This window comes from Amia ocellicauda, chromosome 22 (genome assembly GCF_036373705.1).
Source record: "Amia ocellicauda isolate fAmiCal2 chromosome 22, fAmiCal2.hap1, whole genome shotgun sequence".
Classification (NCBI taxonomy): Eukaryota; Metazoa; Chordata; class Actinopteri; order Amiiformes; family Amiidae; genus Amia; species Amia ocellicauda.
In genome coordinates this window covers 21850538-21872821 of record NC_089871.1, presented here as the reverse complement: position 1 = coordinate 21872821, position 22284 = coordinate 21850538, and the positions used below count along the sequence as shown (strand labels likewise).

At 38.6% G+C, this 22284-nt stretch overlaps 1 protein-coding gene across 8 annotated transcripts in view; it reads right to left on the bottom strand.

Annotated features, from left to right (window-relative positions):
• ptprsa (protein tyrosine phosphatase receptor type Sa) overlaps positions 1-22284 on the bottom strand; it is a 319426-nt gene that overhangs the window by 143179 nt on the left and 153963 nt on the right. For all 8 annotated transcript variants that reach the window (XM_066696343.1, XM_066696342.1, XM_066696344.1 and 5 more), the window contains one exon: positions 1671-1859. In XM_066696343.1, the coding sequence (XP_066552440.1) occupies positions 1671-1859 (189 nt within the window). The remainder of the gene's footprint in view (positions 1-1670; positions 1860-22284) is intronic.

Genomic DNA, 22284 nt, shown 5'->3' with positions numbered 1-22284 from the left:
CTGGGATCAAAACCAACAGCCAGAAATGCATCCAAACTTAATAAAATGTATTGGAGAGCTTTCAAAGGTCCAACTGAAACTTCACCTCTCCACTGTCCCCCCCACATCAGTGAAGGCTGCAATTTCACCCTTTGACTCAAATTTGTTTGCTGTATGATGACGCACTGTTGCTCATTAGAGGATCAAGATAAATCCAGAGCATCTCAAACTGGTCTTAATAGCTCTACAGAGGGGAATCTTACTGAGCTACAAGGACCAAAATCCACACTGTTCTCAAATTATATTCGCCATTTCCAAATTTGGTGGTCCCACATCACGATCCTAAGTCTGTTTGAAATCAGTGGCCATCTCTCTTGCATTTCAATTAATTCCTTGCATTTCTAAATCGGAGACCCTAATCCAAGCCTTTTCAAACTAAGTCTCAAATACAGGACATTTTTCTGAATTGTCAACATTAGCTATTAAAATCAGCACAAAATTCTTAATACTTTAGTAATGAATCCCAACACTGCCTATTTCCCTGCAATAACAAAAGTAAAAGTTTGTGAGTTATTGCATGGTTTCCAAAGTCAGTTGTATCCCTCAATGGGACATGACATTCTCTAAAAAACAAACTAAGAAAATGAATTATGCAATCCAATCCAATCCAAGACCTATTAAGTGTATTTGTCAAGAAGGGCCGTTTAATGGAAATCCAAACGTTACCATTTTCATGTATTTATTTTGGGTCCACAAATCAACCATAATCTTGTTTTTGTCTTTAACTTTGTTTGCTTATTTTCTTGCTATGGTACACTACATCCCATCCCAGATCTTCTGTCAAAACAGCTGTTCAGACATGGCTGTTAATATTTCCTCTTGGAGAGTACAGGCAGAGCCACTCAAAGAAGAAAACAAGAAACAATCAACAGAATTGAAAATTGAAATTCCGATGGCTCTCTAGACTTCCATAAAAAATATTGCAATGCCATTGCCATTGAAGCACTGTACAATAAGATTCTTCCAGTATAAGCTCACTCTGAAAGTAAACCGTGCAATTACATGATCATCAAATATATGATGCCAGCCACAGTTTAAGTTCTTCCTAATCATAAAACAAACTCCCAAGTCTACCCACCAGATCAGGGTGGACTTTTGCCTAATACTGCAGTATGAATCTGAAAAGTATGCATTGGATTTTCCTAATCGTAACAAAGCATCGACCCGTAAATATTAACCTCCTACTGCCCCGAGCAACCTTTCCCTTTGTAATTAATTAGATCTATAATTTGACATTGTTTTACTAGGTCTTTCATTAAAGATGAAATCAATGGCACTGAAACGACATCTTTGGCTGCTCTACATACCTACACAATACCACACACAGTGGCTGATGGAATGGACTGACAGAATCTAGTAGGTTTATTCAATAAGCTAATGCATACTTAGATCCACTTTTGTATCATTTCTCACTGGTAATGGTTTTCTGTTTTCTCAGCCCTTCTTTCACAGCAAGACCTTGATGAGTCACAAAATCATTATTTATTCATTTTTGCCCGGGTCAAATGCTTCAATAATAGTCAAGCAAACCTGCAACAGACACTTTAGTTATATCCCTTAGTTGTTTCATTATTATTTAAATTTTTAACTACAATAAGAAAAGCTGGTGGTGTCAAAGCTTAACCCCCTACCGGATCGGAGTTGCTTGATTCTTCCATTACTGGCATTGGGGTCGATGGGCAGGAAGTCTTTAAACCAGGTGATTTCTGGATCTGGGTTGCCACTGGCCGCGCAGAGCATCGTAGCAGTACGAGTTCGCTCAACCACCTTCAGCTGGGGGCCCATGTCAATGTTAGGAAATCCAGGAGGCAGCAGGTCCTCTGTAAAGATAACAATGACACAACGAAAAGAGTTTGATATGCACTCACCCTAACTCTCTCAGGTTTGATGGGGAAAACAGATCAAGCAAGATATCTAATAATGACGAAAACTAAATCTTGAAATTTATTAGAGAGAAGAGCTTACTGGAATAATTTATTTTCCCCCAAAACATTGCAAGATAAGAGCTCCATGTCCAGAAAGCAGCTTATGTCCTACCACTACTACGGTGAGTGTTACACATGCAGGATACAAAATGGCTTTGTAGAAGAAAAAGCAATTTGTCTCCGCTTGGGAGGAAAGCTCCCCATAATTCACTGCTGCCTTCTCATCTCCTAAATTATTAAGCCTCTTTCCTGTGCTGTGCAGATGAACATCATATCTCACACTCTATATACCATTATGTACCATTCCTTCATCTGGGTTGTATCTTCTCAGTGTACAAAACTGCGCCGTGCCCTAGATTGCACTCCAGAAACATGGCAAGTTATTGAGAACATAACTGCAAACCATCCATTACAGGAGGTGCAGACAATAGCTCAGTGTGGGGTGAGGGTGGGTAACTGTATATTATATATATATATACACACACATACACATACATACACATACATACATACATACACACAGCTACAGATACCATACAATGACCGAAATCCAAAATCCTGGTCGTAGTACCACATTTCTGACTAAATATTAAAGCATCTTGTAAGTTTGTAAGTATGAACCCTGGTATGTATGTCTGTTTACACTGGTTAGTAAATATTATTTACATGTTATAAGTCTATGTTAAAGATATATTGTGTTAGTTTACATAATGTTTTCTAAAAAAAAAGAATAAGTATACTAAATGCTCATACAGAGAATTGATTGATGTTGACACGACAAATCCAATTAAATCTGTCATAATTCCACTGTATACACAAAGATATTTAGGTGGAAAACAGAGTGTCTAAAAATATCTTTGTGTATATAATGGAATTATATCAGAGATGTAATGATTGCACACCTGCAGATTATCAGAATACACTAATTAAACATTGCAGGCTATCACTTCATTGAGAAGGCTAGGGATTTAAAATCACAAACAAAGTTTTTGTTTTTGTATTTGGAACCTTCAAATGAAGGTTATTTAGTTAATTTTATTTTGCAAAGTCAGCTCGGCCTGTTCACAGGGATTAATCTCCACTCCTTAAAAAAATAATCAATGTACTGCGTCATTGCAGCACAAAATACTATGCAAAATGCAGAAAAAGGTCATTATTCTGAAGGAAGTGCAGGTAGATTGGTTGCCGTATTGTTGTTTAACCAGAAAAAAGCCTCTCAGTTTCCAAAGAATATGAAAGACGTGTCAGAGCCTTTTTCACACAAAAGAGCAGTACAAGTGCAGAATAATATAAATTTCACAATTCCTATTGCGAGAAGCATTTACGGTTTAGATGTGGTATCGAAATCTCACCCATCGATTATTAAAGAATGTTGATGTAAAATTCCTTTGTACTGTGTATCCCTAAAGAGAACTCAGTGGAATCTATCCTCAAACCTGGATTTTGTTGAGCAGTTTCACTATAGTGTGTGTGTGTGTGTGTGTGTGTGTGTGTGTGTCTTGCATTGTTCTACCAGTATTTTAATTTCTCCCGTCTCCTTTTGTATTTTGTCTTTTTTCTTCAGTCTGCATATTATATCACAACATAATATGGCAAGCCAAATTATCATTTAGAGATATCTCTAAATCATTTAAAGATATCTTCAAATAATTCCAGATCTCTTCAAATAATTCCAGATCTCTAAATCATTTAAAGATATCTGCAAATCATTTAAAGATCTCATTTAAAAAGTACATTTAAAGATCTCTGATTTGAAGATCTCTAAATGATTTGCAGATCTCTAAATCATTTAGAGCTATCTGCAAATGACTTCCTGTATGAAGCCCAAGATTATCACTTCCTGTTAACTTGTTCATTCATTTCTATGTAACTGAATAAGGAAACAGGAAGTGATAATCTCAGCCAAAATACAGGAAGTCATTTGAAGATATCTTGAAATGATTTGCAGATATCTCTAAATTAACAGGATGTTATTTGAAGATATCTCTAAATGATTTGCAGATATCTTTAAATGATTTAGAGATATCTGCAAATCATGTAGAGATATCTTTAAAAAGCACCTTATTTAGATAGCTCTAAATCGTTTGCAGACATCTTTAAATGATTTATAGATATCTTTAAACAATTTAGAGATATCTTTAAATATTTGAATATATCTTTAAATGTATTTAGAGATATCTCTAAATGATAATTTGGCTTGCCATAAACATAATGCCTGTTTGCATGTACGTTCCTGATGAAGAAAAATCACATTTACGTGATGAGAGATTTCAAATAATACTTCATAGTGATAATTGATTTCATAATTATTTTAAGAACAGTTTTCTGAAAATATATCAGTGTATTCACAGATTTGTTTCCATGAACCCCCATTTAGAAAAATAATTGTATTATGAAAGGTTGATTTTTTTTCTTTAGTTCCAACAAATGTCTTGGAAGGGAAGCCACACTGTGCAAAAATGAACCAGTGGCCACTGTATTCAATACGCTAATAATATGCACAAATAACGCGAGCCGTTTCATTCATTAGCAGGCATTACCTTCCGAGTGCGAGCTGGTTAGTGAATACAGCAGGTGCATGAAGCACGCAGTAACGGGGTTACTGCATACAAAACATGTTACTGCTGCTTAGTGCATGAGGTCCTTCATTTTGTACCCCCTTGTTACAACATCAAAGATTTAATTAATCTTTTTTTATACATACATTTTATTTGTATGATTTATTCCATCTGCATTTGCACTGTATTGAAAGGATTCCTGAAGGTTTGTTCAAATACCTGTCTGCTAAAGCAGGTCCATATTGGAAGCATTCTATCAAAGGCCGTTCACAGACAATCCACTCGTGTCTGGAGTGAATAAGGGACAGAGAAGTGGGAAGAGCTTGGAGCATAATGGATCAATCACAGTGGCGGACTTTGTTTATGAACATTACATCTATTATAGATTACAGGCTTTGTATGGTTGTGGTTTGTCTTGTTTGTGTATCATTAGTTATATGCGTATGTGCTTTTGTTTTGAGCACGGCGCACCACAGAATAAACACACTTAATGCACTGTAACTCAGCCTCCCTGTTTCCGAGGCACTGGGTCCAACCCACCATGGTGCCACACACAGTTGAGGGTGCTGTACAGTGAGGCATGTTAAACATTACAACAAATATTGGTTCTTAGCCAAACATATTCTCTCACTAATATTTTTAGCTTCAGGCTTTGTTCTACAATGGCTTTCATGTTAAACATTCCTGAAGTCAATACCATGGAGAAACTATAGAGTGTGAGAGTTTATATTTTGTGTTGCAGGCTGTGAGTATGATTGCCTGCTTATAGGGGTCCACTGTTTTGCATACGATGTGAAGAAAACATGCGTAGCACTGCAGATTTATTTACTCTCTGCCAAATCAAAACAGTTAATTTTCTCATTGTGCCACGAAGAATTCATTTAAAGCCTAATTAAAGTGAATCGGGAATAACAGATTTAACTTGGATTCTGTGGATTCTCTCACTGCCTGAAGTGGAGTAGATGAGAAAAGGAGGGCGAACAGTACAGTGGGTGGAGGAAACGCAGCAATTATGATATCATTATAGATACCCACATCTGTTAAGAGGGTGGAAATGGCAGAAATCAAAAATCACTTTTCTTTGGAGATAAGAAGCCATGCCATCAGCTTTTCCATGAACTTGCCGATGATATCTTTCCTGTAGCTGCTTAACACTGCTGATAAAAAAATAAAAAAACGGTTGCAGAATGTGTGGGGTCAAAGAGAAAAAGCAGCAGATGTCTACTCCAGAGTCCCAACCAACCCCATGCTATTCTTTCCCCACTCCACTGAGCTGCTGAAGCCATTCTCAGTTTCTACAGCACTGACAAGCAACTTAGTGACACACTTTTCAATGCTGTCTTTGTCAGCATAAAGCTGATTTAGCAATGCTTTTCTCTATTGCTGGACACAAATCATATATGGAAGGGGAAGTCTAATTAAAATGGATGCCAACTGATCACATTGCATTAGTGCTCTCTCTCTGTATTGTATAGTGCTTTGTATTTAAATGTGCCTGAAATCTACCAGAGCCAGGACAATGTTCAGAATTGAAATGTTAATAATAATAATAATAATAATAATAATAATGTTATGGATGCAAGAGATTTTAGTAATAAGAAAGAGCTTTTAAGCTCAGCTGCATCTTCTAGTGGCTATAAGCACAATCTTCTCAATGTCAAAAGCTACAAAACTGCAGAATTGGTCTGGAACTAAGTACACTACAGTAATTGCCTCAGTGGGAGGACTTCAAATTTCTTTTTAATACTTGTGCAGTAAAAAGCCATAATTAGCAGTGTTCCTGTTAAAAGTGCCCTTTCTCAAGATTTGTGTTTTTCTTTTTCAGGTGTCCTCTATTTTGTTAATGGATTTGGATTTTTGGTTATTTTATTATCATTATTCCCCAAAATCCTCTGCCTAATGCAATTACCATCTGTGTTGCTGAGCTTTGAAGGCTTGACATTTGGACCACCTCTTATAGTTGACCTCACTCGGTAGCTTGCCGATGCTCAGAGACGGTTAAGCTGCCAGTAATAATAGAGTTATTATCATCACCCGAGCAGAATCTTATTTTGCAGATGACCCGACCGGCAGCTGGATGTGTAAAAACAAGCTGAATCAGTAGCAAACACATTGTTTGTGACGTTATTTTTTTTGCTTTCAGAAAGCAGACAACGGACACATTCATTATCGTTAATTGTCATTAATTATTTCTGTCATAATTCCATTATGTAAGTGACAGGTGCAAAATCCTTTAATCTGACTGGCTTATCACAGTACGTTATAAAAGCCCAGGCTACATGACTACCTTTGCTGGGGGTATGCCATGGATAAAATTATATTTTGCTAATTAATCTGCACTTTGTCTCATTACAAACTAATGTGCATACATTCATTTTCTACCTTAAGTGAAACATATACAATTGTAGATGCTAATATTGGCACCCTTCCTTTAAATAATGTTATTTGCCAATTCATTTGATAGTATGAAACGTAGCATTAGACAATATTTATTATATCTATTCTAAATTATTATTCTCCAAAACTACATATCTCACATCTGGCAACTAATGTATCACCTGAGTATCAACAACCATAAAAAGGTCACTTTCCAAAAGACAAATCTGGACTATAACATTAAAAAAAGCATTTACAAAATAGGCCAAACCAAATAAACATTCGGAAGCTTGTGTCCACTTGATGTGGAGATATTCACTCGTCATCTTATTATTGCTCCGGTTATTATTTTCACTTTAATTCACATTCAAATTATTGAATTTAATCAGCACTGTAATCAGGTTAACTGATTACTACAGACAGTAGCCAGAGAGAGGTTTAAATGCTAAGCATTAATATTACCAAGAACAGGGATCAACAGTGAGGGCAGAGGGAAAAAAAAGGGGAAAAAACAAAGCATTACCGTAGCCTTTAAATAAATAGACATTTAACTAATCTACAGGCACAGCTGTCTCCAGGGATGGTCAATTCCATTTACTCTTCTGAGCCCAGAGCAGCACAATTAGAATAAATCGACAACACAGCCGAGAAGGAGCATGCCGTGTCTGCCGTCGCCATGGGGAGCCCCAGCCCTCCACACCAGAGCCCCCGATAACCTTGGACAACATCAGCGCCAGTCTGTCAGAAGAGAACAGCGGCTGCCTCGATCGACACTCGGTCCCTTAATCTGCACTGCTGGACACTGTTCGGCTCGCTTGTGTGGCGGTAAAAACAGAAAAGCATCTCTGACACAGAAACTGTTTTTTGCAAAGACTTGGTTTTTAGTTCACCTTCTTTCAGTTGCCTGGTTCAATCAGCATTTTGAAAGACTAAATTTCACCAGCTCACTTATATCATTATATATTGATAACATTGTCCAGTACCTGTGCAATGGATGAATCTGAGTTATACTGCAATGTGGTAAAGTTTTGAGTAGCTTCAATAGTGTAGCAGAGACAATTTTGTAATGTAGGTTAATTGATTTGGATGGGTTTGAAAGGCAGTGGGTTTAAGTGGACCTTTATCAGAGCTCTCTTGTAGCCAAAACTGATTCCACTTTTAAGCGAACTAGATGTTGATGAAGTACTGAATCCCACAGTGGTTCCTCAGCTATGGTCATTCTACTGTGAAAGAAGGAAACAATTCCATTTGATTTGAGTTCCTAAAGCGCTGGGAATTCAGGACAATTGTGTGCCACCCAGTAAGATCTGAATATAGCCTAGGTAGTTACCACAACCACACTAGGCAGTCCTGGTGAAAACAGTCAAATAAACGTACTTTATCTCTTAAATAAATTATGTGCCAGGAACAAGCTACAGAACAAGACTGCTGCTGGAGCTCACACTATGACTAGCAAAAGATAAAGGGTTACACGTCAAGAGTTATTTACAAGAGCCATTCACTGCTGTAGATTACAATTGATCCCAATCTTCCCTATTTCTTTAGGTATAGTCTCCATAGTGCTACCAAAACACTTCAGCTGAATTGGGATGAAACACCACAAATTATATTGTTTACCCAATGACGTATCTGCAATCCCTCCAAACAGGAACTTCTGCGAAGGCCCTAAGTTTTATCTTCAGAGTACAATGCACAACTCTGATCATTCTGAGTTATAGACATGCTAAGCAGAGTGCAGATAGACATCTTTATTAGGGCCTAGATAATCATTTGGTTGCACTCAGACTCCTCTCCAATACAGCAGACTAGTGACTATTCAAATCAGGCACTGTTGTTTTGTGTATTTTTAACTTGGAGAAATGCACCTGACGGTCAGCGTTGTCCGTGTCGACATGACCAGCCTTCTGATAATGTGTTCTTGTGATGTCTCAATAGAAAAAAAGGTGAAGCGGAACTCTTTACAAAGCAGATGCATGAAGCAAGATAACAAGCCCACAAGACAGCCAGACCAGCAAAACATACTGACTTAAAGTCCAATGAACAGTTTGTTTCCTACTGTTGCATTAAAGCAAGATTGTGTATTTTAATTTCCTATACGGCTACACGTTAATGAAGCAAAACCAACTATGTGATGACAGTTTTCTGTGAAGTGAAGATTTGGTGTTGTGTAATGGGAAAAAATTGATTAAATTAAGTAATAATTACATATTAATAAATTACATAATGAATATATATATATATATATATATATATATATATATATATACACACACACACACTCACCTAAAGGATTATTAGGAACACCTGTTCAATTTCTCATTAATGCAATTATCTAATCAACCAATCACATGGCAGTTGCTTCAATGCATTTAGGGGTGTGGTCCTGGTCAAGACAATCTCCTGAACTCCAAACTGAATGTCTGAATGGGAAAGAAAGGTGATTTAAGCAATTTTGAGCGTGGCATGGTTGTTGGTGCCAGATGGGCCGGTCTGAGTATTTCACAATCTGCTCAGTTACTGGGATTTTCACGCACAACCATTTCTAGGGTTTACAAAGAATGGTGTGAAAAGGGAAAAACATCCAGTATGCGGCAGTCCTGTGGGCGAAAATGCCTTGTTGATGCTAGAGGTCAGAGGAGAATGGGCCGACTGATTCAAGCTGATAGAAGAGCAACTTTGACTGAAATAACCACTCGTTACAACCGAGGTATGCAGCAAAGCATTTGTGAAGCCACAACACGTACAACCTTGAGGCGGATGGGCTACAACAGCGGAAGACCCCACCGGGTACCACTCATCTCCACTACAAATAGGAAAAAGAGGCTTCAATTTGCACAAGCTCACCAAAATTGGACAGTTGAAGACTGGAAATATGTTGCCTGGTCTGATGAGTCTCGATTTCTGTTGAGACATTCAGATGGTAGAGTCAGAATTTGGTGTAAACAGAATGAGAACATGGATCCATCATGCCTTCTTACCACTGTGCAGGCTGGTGGTGGTGGTGTAATGGTGTGGGGGATGTTTTCTTGGCACACTTTAGGCCCCTTAGTGCCAATTGGGCATCGTTTAAATGCCACGGCCTACCTGAGCATTGTTTCTGACCATGTCCATTCCTTTATGACCACCATGTACCCATCCTCTGATGGCTACTTCCAGCAGGATAATGCACCATGTCACAAAGGTCAAATCATTTCAAATTGATTTCTTGAACATGACAATGAGTTCACTGTACTAAACTGGCCCCCACAGTCACCAGATCTCAACCCAATAGAGCATCTTTGGGATGTGGTGGAACGGGAGCTTCGTGCCCTGGATGTGCATCCCACAAATCTCCATCAACTGCAAGATGCTATCCTATCAATATGGGCCAACATTTCTAAAGAATGCTTTCAGCACCTTGTTGAATCAATGCCACATAGAATTAAGGCAGTTCTGAAGGCGAAAGGGGGTCAAACACAGTATTAGTATGGTGTTCCTAATAATCCTTTAGGTGAGTGTATATATATATGTATGAAGAACTACTGAAAGTAAGAGTAATTATGATTTGAAATGTTGCCTACAAATTCTTCCACGTTGACTACAAAATCTGACAGTATTTTACACACATATTTACAGATCAATGCTGCTCGTCAAAAAGAAATACAACATGCAGACATATCAGAGTATCTTTGCAATCAGGAAGATAAAGATCTGCGTTATAGCACAGTACTGAATAAACATGTTCAATCATCAGTAGATTTTATAGAGGAGCATCACACAGTAGTGTAAACATTTGTCTAAGAGACTAAATATATTGAGACATATTTTTAGTAATAAAAACTGTACATTAACATTACATTACGATAACTAATGAATTTGGAAAACTAAATCACAACATTAAATTTTCCGTAATGAAACCAGTTGAATTAATCTGCAGATCTTTTTCAGAAAACATGGAGCACTTGCACAAAGACTATACTACAGTATGCACCATATGAATAGGTTTTCCACAAAATGTTGACATAACAATTTACTTTTGTTATTAACACATTTTCAGGAAAGCTATCACAATTGTTATTTTCAGATGATGATAATGATTATAATGGTAATAATAACTTAAGGTAAATCATATTCAATTTTTCTTGCACATATTGACAACAAGGAATTTAATTAAAAAACTAAACATGTGGACACAAATACAGACACAATCTGTTTAAAGATTGGTAAAATACACCTGCTTGAAGTATGAGAAATCTTGTGATGTTTAACTTAATTGCCCTCTGGTAGAGAATTGCAGTCAATTAAATAAAGAAATACATTACATATTAAATCAGTTACACTGGAATTATAATTGAAGAAGATTTTAATACTGAGCTTACGCTGGCCACTTTTGGATGCCTATATGCCAACTTAAGGCAGTGTATCATTTAATAACTTTACATTGTCAGATACATTTGCTATGCCATGCTGACAGTCCCTTTGAATCCGGTTCCCATATAGAGTTGAACTCCAATTAACATCTCCATAACTTTACATGTAACACAAAAGACTGATGATATAATTAGCGAGCAAGTCTGTCTTTTTGTGAATGGGTATTCTATTACAATGTATAAAAAGTCAGCCCCCCTTTCTTTGTCATATCTGTTGATAGTCCCTGGTTAGTACTATGAACAGCATCCCTCATTCCTTTGAGTATAATTGAGAAAAGAGCACTCCTAGTCCATGTTGAGATTATACAAATCTACCCCCAATCTTTTCTTGAATATGAATATAGTTTAGGCCTTTTTTACCATTATAATATTGGAGAACCTTTTTTTGTTTTTTACTGCTTTGCAATGTATATATGTATTTCTTTTCTGGTGCTTGCAGCTCAGTTAACTTTTTCTTTGTTCAATGTCCCTTGTATTATATGCCCTAGAAAGTGCTTTCTGCTCTGGAGTTTTTATAATAATTTTATTAAAGCACTTACTTTAGCCCACTGTTTGCTTGGCTTTTTTTTAGTTTAATGGATGCATTTGCTCAGCCCCTCAAACACTATATTTCTGAAATGTAACCATCCATTTTCTACTGATTCTATAAGCATTTGACCCCAGGTCTGCTTCTCTGAAGCTGCATCCCATTCTTGCATAGTCTGCCTTTTCAGAATTGTAGAAGTCTTACATTGCCTATAGCCTTTAAAAATATATATTTCAAAAGAAAAACCATGTTGTGGTCACAAATCCCCAATGGTTCTCTCACCTATTTACTCTTTGATGTTTCAAAACAATTACATCCTCCTGTGAGCACCCAGACAAATATTTCAGAAGCAGACAAAAATATTAAAAATAGACAATATAGTCTGTTAAAAACTCTAGTTCCACTGCCCTCCAAATCTAAATGTGTGTATGTATTATTCACAATAAGATGGGCTGAAAAACGATTCTGCTGTAGTCTGTGGTGTGAATCCATTCAGGAGTCTCTCTCTCCAGCTCTCCACAGTTTGCACCACTGGTTCAGTTTCTCCTGACACCACCTCAGAGTCAGCCATCAGATTTGTCCATCAGACATGCGGCTCTGGGGAATTCTAATCAGGCCAAATTAGTTCAGGCTGGCTGGGACCGACCCTATGCTGTCTGTGGGTAACAAAAGCCACGACTGAAGAAACAAGGGGGTAACGGAATCCCACTTCTCATGCAATGCATGCACTCGAAACACACCTTCCATTAGGGGAAATGTCAAATTAATTCAGAAAAATATCAATTTTGGAAAAAACTAAAATGATATTAAAAAATCCATAGAACCACTGCTTATGGCTTAACCCCAATTGGACTCCTTCCAGTCTGTACAGCCAAAATACCTGTGACTGTACTGAGCATGCAATCGTGGCCTATGTGCAACACATGCCTGGCAGTGGAAAATCACTCTGTAGAGCTCGCACACTTCTGCCTGTGCCCATAGTTGAATGCTGCTTTCGTTTATTTATTTACCCCCGGTTTATTTGTTTCCCTAAACACATCTTCTCCTCTCCAGGTTGTCTTGGAAGGCCCTGGGGCTGCTCCATTTATCACTGGGCCGGCTGCACAACACAGCGCTTTGGCAGAAGTGCTGCCAGTTCCTGTTATTTACACCCATGCTCTGCCTACTGTTCAGGCACACAATCTGAGCCATTGATAAAAGTGAAGACCTGTGTGACTAGGCCCTAAGGCCCCTCCACCCCCCACCCCGGCACACAGCTTATATTCTCCTTCAGTGTTTTTACTGCTCAACATCACTTTTCTTTAAAGACCTGAAATAAGGTCAGGCTTCCCTGGTTATGGCTTACCTGTCTCTGTTGGTAATGCTCACTCTATCCCCTTGGTGAAAAGCACTGATGCTACAATGGATTTTGTGAAATGCTTCGTAAACCCGTCTGTATTTTTTAGTATTGTATTAACATATACCCCAAAAAATTTGTACTTTATAGGGAATTGTTCAATTGCTTTTTAAACCAGTTCAATGAAAACAGCAAAATTCTCACATTTCTCCACACCACCCAGGCCAACCGTGAAAACAGTTAGTTAAAATACAGCACGCCTCCCCTCTTGGGGGAAAGGCTGTGCCTCAATTGCTGTCACTTTAGGTTCTCATATAATCCGAGAACAGAAGTGAAATTCATTTACTGGAAGAGGACAGTGGTAAATTATACACTGCAATACAATTTGAGTTCTCTCTTCTTTACAAAGCATCCCAATGTGCTTTGCAACAAAAACAGCATCACTCATATCCACTGTCTATTGAAGCTATAAATAACAGAACACAGGTTTTCATATTATTCTTAATAAATATAAAATGAAAAAAGAAAAGAAAATGGAGGAGAAAAAACAGTTGTGCTGGGGTCTTGAATTACGTGGAATTGAGTTTCAAAGCCAGGAGTACAAGTGTAAAAAGCACTGGCCCCAGCTGACTCCAAAATGAATTCCTGAAATCAAAGGTATGAACTAGGCTATATATGTAGATTTTCATTGTACCAGAAAGATTTATGTAGCAAGTCAAACTTTAATTCAAAGTGCATCTTTTCTTTCACTAGCATCTGTATTCTAGAGGGAGGATAGTACCTTTATCTTATAAATTCATGATTCTGGCTTCATTAAAATAAACCTGTATGCTACAGATATTAAATGTATCTGTATTAAGTCCTTCATGTATCATGTATGAATGATAAGCATAACAGTCGTCATATGAAGAGAGTTTCTTTAGACTTTAGTGTATCAGCCTCTCACCATCACTTCACTAGCTTTGATCATAAAATAAATCGTGATGTTCTTTCATTGTGTGCAACAGGAAACAAAGCACATTTTTCATTTTGTATTCTTCATGAAGGGACAATATTTTGCATCTTGATTACATGTGATCTAATGCAGAAAACACACAAAGTGGTTGATTAAAAATAAAACAAACTAACACAATTTTAAAAAGGCAGACACTAATGTTAATGTTGCTGGTTTGAAATTGAATGGAATAATGATTCCATCTAATGCTTTGTTAGTTCTGTGTAATTACACACCTGATAGCGGCGACTATTGCACCTTGTTAAATGCATCATCAAATTAAACATGTTTTGCATAAAGGATGCACAAATGTGCTCTTTAGTACAGTAATTGCTTATTTTTGTTAATTGCGATGACACTGCCAGAGAAAAGCGCGTGAGCCAATTAGCACAGATAGACATGCGCGGCATGGGGAGTCGAGGCAAAAAGCCACAGAGGCACGGATTTGTGGAATGTAAATGTAAATGAACCAGAAAATTACCAAAGTAGGAATGACCACAGCCTTGCCTCAATGGATGGCTTTGGGGAGGAGCGACAAAACAAAAAATGGGTTTTGTTTCTCTTAAAATGAACAGTTGCAGTTTACTGGCTTCAGTGCTTAATCACTTTAATGGGTTTACTGACGTGTGGCGGTTTAATGAAAAGCAAGACCTCCCACCCTAACAATATTACCCAGTTGCCATTGTCCAGTAGTCTAAAGAAGATCCAAGTTCACTTACAGTTGCTGCCCAATCACTTCTTAGGACTGGTGATTCCACCAAACTGTTTTCAGGGATGCAGTAACCTATATTTCTCAGTAGTAGAATATAAAGAAAAAACCCTCTTGAAGCTTACGCAAAAGAAACGCACGACTAGTCCTGAAATTGTCCTGATTAGGGCTGGTTTCTTTGTGTTGACTGGTCCTCTACACATCCTGGTCCCCTGTCTCTTCTGTTTCTGTTCCAACCGATCTCTAAATTATTGAGGCATATAAGTCCCTTAATTGACCTATTTTCTAAATTACTTCTTATCCCATCGCTTTCTTTATTTGTTCTTGCACTTAAGCATGTTGCTTCCAATAAATTAAGCAAATAGAACTCTGTTCAGTCTGCTTTAAAAAAAGCTCAACACATTTAAATAGGATGGCAATTAGTGATGTACACACACAGATGGGAGTAACACTGTACTTCAATTACACTCTCTAAATAAGCATAGTTACTTCAGCGTGGGAGACTCAATTTGACAATTTGACATTCCAGACACCTGGACACTGAGACAACTAAACAGAGTTCATGATCATTTCTAACAGTTGTCATTTAACGAACATACGGTTGTTAACTGTATTTAAAACAAAAACATAAGGGTTCAACGACTAAGCTAAAACGCAGTAGAGACATGGTGTTCCAAGTATTAATAATCTCTACTCTATAATTTACACTTCTAAAATATAGTTAATCAAGTGTGGACTATAAATGAATTAACAAAGTGCAAAAAAAGTCTGAAATGGACAATGCATGGTACAATTCCATTAAAAAGACTACTGTTGCTACTGTTTTACTCACATGGGGCCCAAAGCTGAATAAGTCCGTTGTAAACTTATCCATCATACAGGCAACTCTGGGGCCATTTTAATCAAAGCAAATGATTTAAGTCTGTCTGGGATAGACCTTGCCCTGTCTGTAAAAGGCCACTAAAAAATAAATGGTATATTGCCTTAATGGTATTACACTGTTGTATGTTGTATTTTGACAATATATACCACTTATCAAACTGAACAGACTGCAAAATGACAAGACAGTATTACAAGAATCACTGATTCATGGGGAATTAATGCAAAGCCTGGCAGTCAGATCTTTACAAAAATGAAAAACAAACATAAATAAATACTATATGTTTAGTACCCCCTTAGCGTATTTGCATATCATTTGTGAGTGCACATTACACAATATCAAAAATTGCAAAAGTATTCAAATAGGCCAAATCACAGGCTGTTCTTTTATTTGTCATTTTCTATGCAGATCTGATCATGAGAAGATCTGTATTAGGAAGAGCATATTACTCAAAGTCTACATCACTAGTAAAAGGAGTGCAAAAGGGACTGAAAAGATTGAGGGGGAAGCATACTATTTAGTTGAGTCTTTACAGAAAGTGGCATGCAGCTGATCTCAAATAAAGTGGGGGAAAAAAGTATTTGATCCCCTGCTGATTTTGTACATTTGCCCACTGACAAAGAAATGATCAGTCTATAATTTTAATGGTAGGTGTATTTTAACAGTGAGAGACAGAATAACAACAACAAGATCCAGAAAAACACGTTTCAAAAAAGTTATTAATTGATTTGCATGTTAATGAGGGAAATAAGTATTTGACCCCTTTGACTTAGTACTTGGTGGCAAAACCCTTGTTGGCAATCACAGAGGTCAGACGTTTCTTGTAGTTGGCCACCAGGTTTGCACACATCTTTGGGTCATTGTCATGCTGGAATACCCATCAACGACCCATTTTCAATGCCCTGACTGAGGGAAGGAGGTTCTCACCCAAGATTTGACGGTACATGGCCCTGTCCATCGTCCCTTTGATGCGGTGCAGTTGTCCTGTCCCCTTAGCAGAAAAACACCCCCAAAGCATAATGTTTCCACCTCCATGTTTGACGGTGGGGATGGTGTTCTTGGGGTCATTCCTCCTCCTCCAAACACGGCGAGTTGAGTTGATGCCAAAGAGCTTGATTTTGGTCTCATCTGTCCACAACACTTTCACCCAGTTCTCCTCTGAATCATTCAGATGTTCATTGGCAAACTTCAGACGGGCCTGTACATGTGCTTTCTTGAGCAGAGGGACCTTGCGGGCGCTGCAGGATTTCAGTCCTTCACGGCGTAGTGTGTTACCAATTGTTTTCTTGGTGACTATGGTCCCAACTGCCTTGAGATCATTAACAAGATCCTCCCGTGTAGTTCTGGGCTGATCCCTCACTGTTCTCATGATAATTGAAACTCCACGAGGTAAGATCTTGCATGGAGCCCCAGACAGAGGGAGACTGACAGTTATTTCGTGTTTCTTCCATTTGCGAATAATTGCACCAACTGTTGTCACCTTCTCACCAAGCTGCTTGGCCATGGTCTTGTAGCCCATTCCAGCCTTGTGTAGGTCTACAATCTTGTCCCTGACATCCTTGGACAGCTCTTTGGTCTTGTCCATGGTGGAAAGTTTGGAATCTGATTGATTGATTGCTTCTGTGGACAGGTGTCTTTTATACAGGTAACGAGCTGAGATTAGGAGCACTCCCTTTAAGAGTGCTCCTAATCTCAGCTCATTACCTGTATAAAAGACACCTGGGAGCCAGAAATCTTGCTGATTGATAGGGGATCAAATACTTATTTCACTCATTAACATGCAAATCAATTTATAACTTTTTTGAAATGCGTTTTTCTAGATTTTTTTGCTGTTATTCTGTCTCTCACTGATAAAATACACCTACCATTAAAATTATAGACTGATCATTTCTTTGTCAGTGGGCAAACGTACAAAATCAGCAGGGGATCAAATACTTTTTTCCCTCACTGTATAGTTATTATTAGTATCTTTTCTTGCAGCCTGGGCGGGAAAAGCAATTCAGACGATTGATTTGAACAGTTAGGCTTGTAAGAAATATTATAGAGTATATATGATGTATTTATTATGTCCCTGTATGTTCAGTGTTTTGTTTATAATTTATTTTAATTGGACTATTCTTCCCTCAAGGCCTTAGTACACAAATTAGTACACAAATTGATATAAAAATGGTGCTGGGTAAAATACATGGGTAAAGAGTGTGCTGTAGAAAATGACATCCCAAAAGATCTGTAGGCAGCTCTGATAATGGCCGTTTCTACTTTAGAAGTTGGACACCATCAGAAAAAGAAAAGATTGTAGCCACCTATTCTGACCCATCTGTTATATAGCATGACACGGTTCACCTTTCAGCCACACAAACCTAGATCACAGAGTGAGCAATGCATATTCATGTGTTATCCCTGCCATGATGTGCTAAAGTGATTCCTCCTGACTCTATGTATTCATGTGGTGAACTCTAAGAAGAACAGTCATTCTCCCAGGATTGGTGCTCTTGTGCATCTCATTCACAGTGAACCACTAAGCATGGTTTGAAGTTAATCTTTTTTTAACAGATCTGTGTTCAAACCACCAGTTAAAACTGGATAATATCGCCTCATTGCTCCATGCTATTGATGAACAAAACATGTCAAAGTACATGAGTGACCTTTGACTTCATGGCATAGCCTGATCTTCATCATGTGTGTGAATTCAGACATTCCATAAAAGAATGTCAGGATCGTGTAACAAACTGGCAAATAATACAGTTAAATATGTGAGTAAAACAGGCCTACTCAATCTAACCCTACGTGTGTCCTAATTTTGATTTGTTATAAACTTTTCCATTGAATGAAAGTTCCCTCATTCAATATTCTCTTTTTGATGTCTAGATACTTAGTACATATATTTCTGATGTCCCAAACACTGTTATCATCGTTAACTAATGTCTACAATAGCTGCACCACAATTCAGGAGGCAAGTAAGACTCCCATTTTGTCCCATTATCCTCGCCTTCCTAATAGCAAATCGATCACATGTAGTGTACCTAGACTTTAAAGTTCCCAAATAAAGCTTCTTACTTCCCTGGCTTTCATTGGGTTGAAAGAGAAGGAGGTGGGGGAAATAAATAACTACTGAAGCCCCTCTGCTTGAACAAGCTTTAGAAATCAATGGGAAGTTACACAACCACCCCAGCGATTTTAGTTCCAGCCATTTATCCACAATCACGCTTGATTACTGCTTCCAGGTTCGCTGGATGAAAGGATTCCAAGGGGCCACAGCTATCCACCTTACCAAATCTGCTCTGAATTACTCTTAAAGGTGCTGCTGGAAATTGATGCAAAGCTGTGAAAATCCCCACGCCAGCTTCTCCGGGGACTTGTCACTTCAGGAGCCTCACGGATGATGAGATCAAGGAGCAAGGAAAATGACATCAGAGCTGCTTTCAGATCGCCCCCGACTTCTGCTCTGTTGTGCGATCGCACTCTTACTTTCCCCTTTTCACATCACTTTCACAAAGTTGTGGAACAAGTAGCCAAGAGCTTAAAGAAAACTGCCAGTTCAGGAGCTACAGAGCACAGCCGTAATGAAATGAACACTTCACAATCATATATATAGAACTGTGTATAGTCTCATCCTTTCTTGCGCATGCTTTGTGAACCAGGCACAGGAGAAACTAATTCCAGTTATCAATGTACAATACCCAATTCTATATTGATTTAAATGTTTTGCTTTAGAATTCCACATTTTGATGGGTTGCTATTAATTGATTCAAAAGACACTTGTATTCTTAGTCTGGAAAAGATACCTCTCGGCATAATTTCATTTAAGGCTTTTGTGCCAAGTTGGAATACAAACAGAAGAAGATAGGAGTAGTGGTCAGATCTTTAAATAAAGAAGAAAAGGTCATGCAGCTTGTTCCAATATGGTCTCTGAGATGAGATGTGGAAATCACAGAGCATAGAAACGAAGACTGATGAAAGAAGGGAGCTGTTTGCACTTGCCTTGTCCTGTCACTGCGGTGCTACATGACCTGTACTAGGCAGTACTATGTGGGCGATTGAGAAGTGGTTTTCCCATCTCCCACCTCGGTTATACACTTGTACATGTCTACCAGCCTTTGTCTGTGCTTCCTGGTAGGCTGTTGTCCTTGGTTTTCGCAGACATGAACCGCTTCCGCTTTTTTTTTTTTTTTTTTTTTAACTGGTATACAATGAGCAGTGGAGCGTGTCTCTGGTCTAATTCATGACATGCATCTGCCTGTGGTCCCCTATGCCTCGGTTAGTGTGTGTTATTTTTTGTTCCCATGAAGTTTGGCTTTTGACCCTGCTCCTAGGTCCCTTCTTTGGGTGTTGTCCAGGCATCTATTACTCCCTGCCTCTCCCTTTTCAATGTGTTAACTTTGTTTTCCAGCAGAGCCTGGCTTGACAGCTCTGCTCCTGATGTTATTGAGTGGTGCTGTGAAGATGCCAGTTGACCCCTGCCCCCCTTATGTGATTGATTTTCATTCCAGTTCAGCATGACTTCTGACCTGCTCCTGGCTTTACATTGTGCTGGTGTGCAGGTCTCTGTTGGTTCCTGCCGGCCCTCCCCCACCATTTTCAGTTTATTCTTATTCAGTAGAGCTTGGCCTGTGGCCCCTCCTCCTGTTTTACTGATTATTAGTGTGTGGATCCCTGCTGTTGAGGCCTCATCTCCTAGCAGGCTGTGGCCTCAAGGCTGGTTTCCTTCTATGTCCGTTGCCGGCTTCCCTCACGATGCTACCCCGCCCCCATTGGGTAGTAGTCTCCACCAGAAATATAAAGACATAATGTGAATACAACCACGGTTATCTGTTAAGAGAATGCTGTACAAAGACTGCAAGGTCACACGTGAGCCCATAGACTCCAGCAAAAAGAGGCTGTTTCGCTTTGTGTTGTACTAGTTAAAGCAGGCAGAGAAGGGGTCTTCTTGAGTGGCAATGCAAAGCAGCCCATAGACAGCATCGCTAGACTGTACATTCATGAGTTCCCATGGTAATGCCAACATCCCATCCCCCTTCGGGTAGTATTCTCTCTCTCTCTCTCTCTCTCTCTCTCTCTCTCTCTCTCTCTCTCTCTCTCTCTCTCTCTCTCTCTCATAAGCATGGTTATCGTTAGCAGGTGCCAGCACACAGTTGACCAAGACCCACCAGAGAATGTAGGGTAAAAGATGGCTCAGTTATCCTCCGGTCATCATCATTGACTCCTGTTGCTTCAGCCTGTGTATAATTCCAGTTGCACCTAACCTTCCGACTGGTATAATATTTGGGCTGTGGGCATTCTGGTTTTGCATGCCAACACATAGCAGATGCTTCTGACAGGGGGCATTTCGAACAGCATGTGCTTGGTCTCTTCACTTTTCACAAAGTACAGAATCATGGTTTCTGATTGGTAATCCAAAATTTGGGAAAATAAGGAGCATCTGTGTATTCTGTTCATGCGGTTATATATCTTGCCGAGACTAATGTTTCAGGATCAATTGTTCCTGGGATGACCTCTAAATCCCTACTTCTAGGAAGTTCACAAGGGAATCAATCTAGCATGGCAGCAAGCTTTGTTGGTCATTGGTAAAGCATTATGGAATTAGGCCACATTACTACTTTGATAAACCATTTCAGACGATTTTCTCCTGGAATGTTTAAGTAACAGGACACGTGAGCGAGCACGGAGGAGGAGCATGCAATCCCCATGCAAGAGGATAGGCTTCCAAAAACTGAACAACAGGAAAATGCAAAGGATAATCTGTTCCTAATTAAGACCCAGGAGTCAAAATCTCAGACACCAATTATTTGATAGAACCTGACCACATCTGTTTATGGCTGTTTACAGGTCATTAGCAGGTATTAAACAGAGGGGTTTTAGCTAAAGGCTGCTTTAGATCAGAGCTAACGAATTGAAGTGCTGCACAAAGTATGAGGTGGAATAAAGAGCAAAAGAAGCCACAATCAAAGCAGAACACATTATAGGCTAATGATCAAGTACACAAATATGCATCAGATTTTAATGGATTGGAATGCATTAGGTACATTCCCATTAGTAGATGGAAGCTGCTGAAACAATATCTTTGAAACCAACATCTTTAACAATTAATCATAGCTAGTAAATACAGCAGGTTTTTTATTCATAGCATTGGAAAATCTCTCTCTGGCATCCTGTCCAAGAAAACTGAATTGAATACATTAATCTATCACTGCAGTTGAGGTGGAACAGCCATGTAAAGGATGTTTATCTTCAAACAATTGTATTGTGAACAATCAAAACATTTCATTTGGAAGACGAGAAATACACTTCCATGGACACATTTCAGCGCACACCAAACGTCTCTCAATGTTACCACCGTTTGTGTCCAGGACAGCTTGCATACGTGGCTGTACAGGTAGACCACATTAATCTAAATCGATGTCTAGTTAGATTGGTAACACATGGTGTTGAATAAATACCAAATCACCGTTGTATAGAAAAATACACCGGGAAAGAAAACAGGAAATTATTCTCATACTGAGTTACAAATTGGAACAAAACAACAACAACAAAA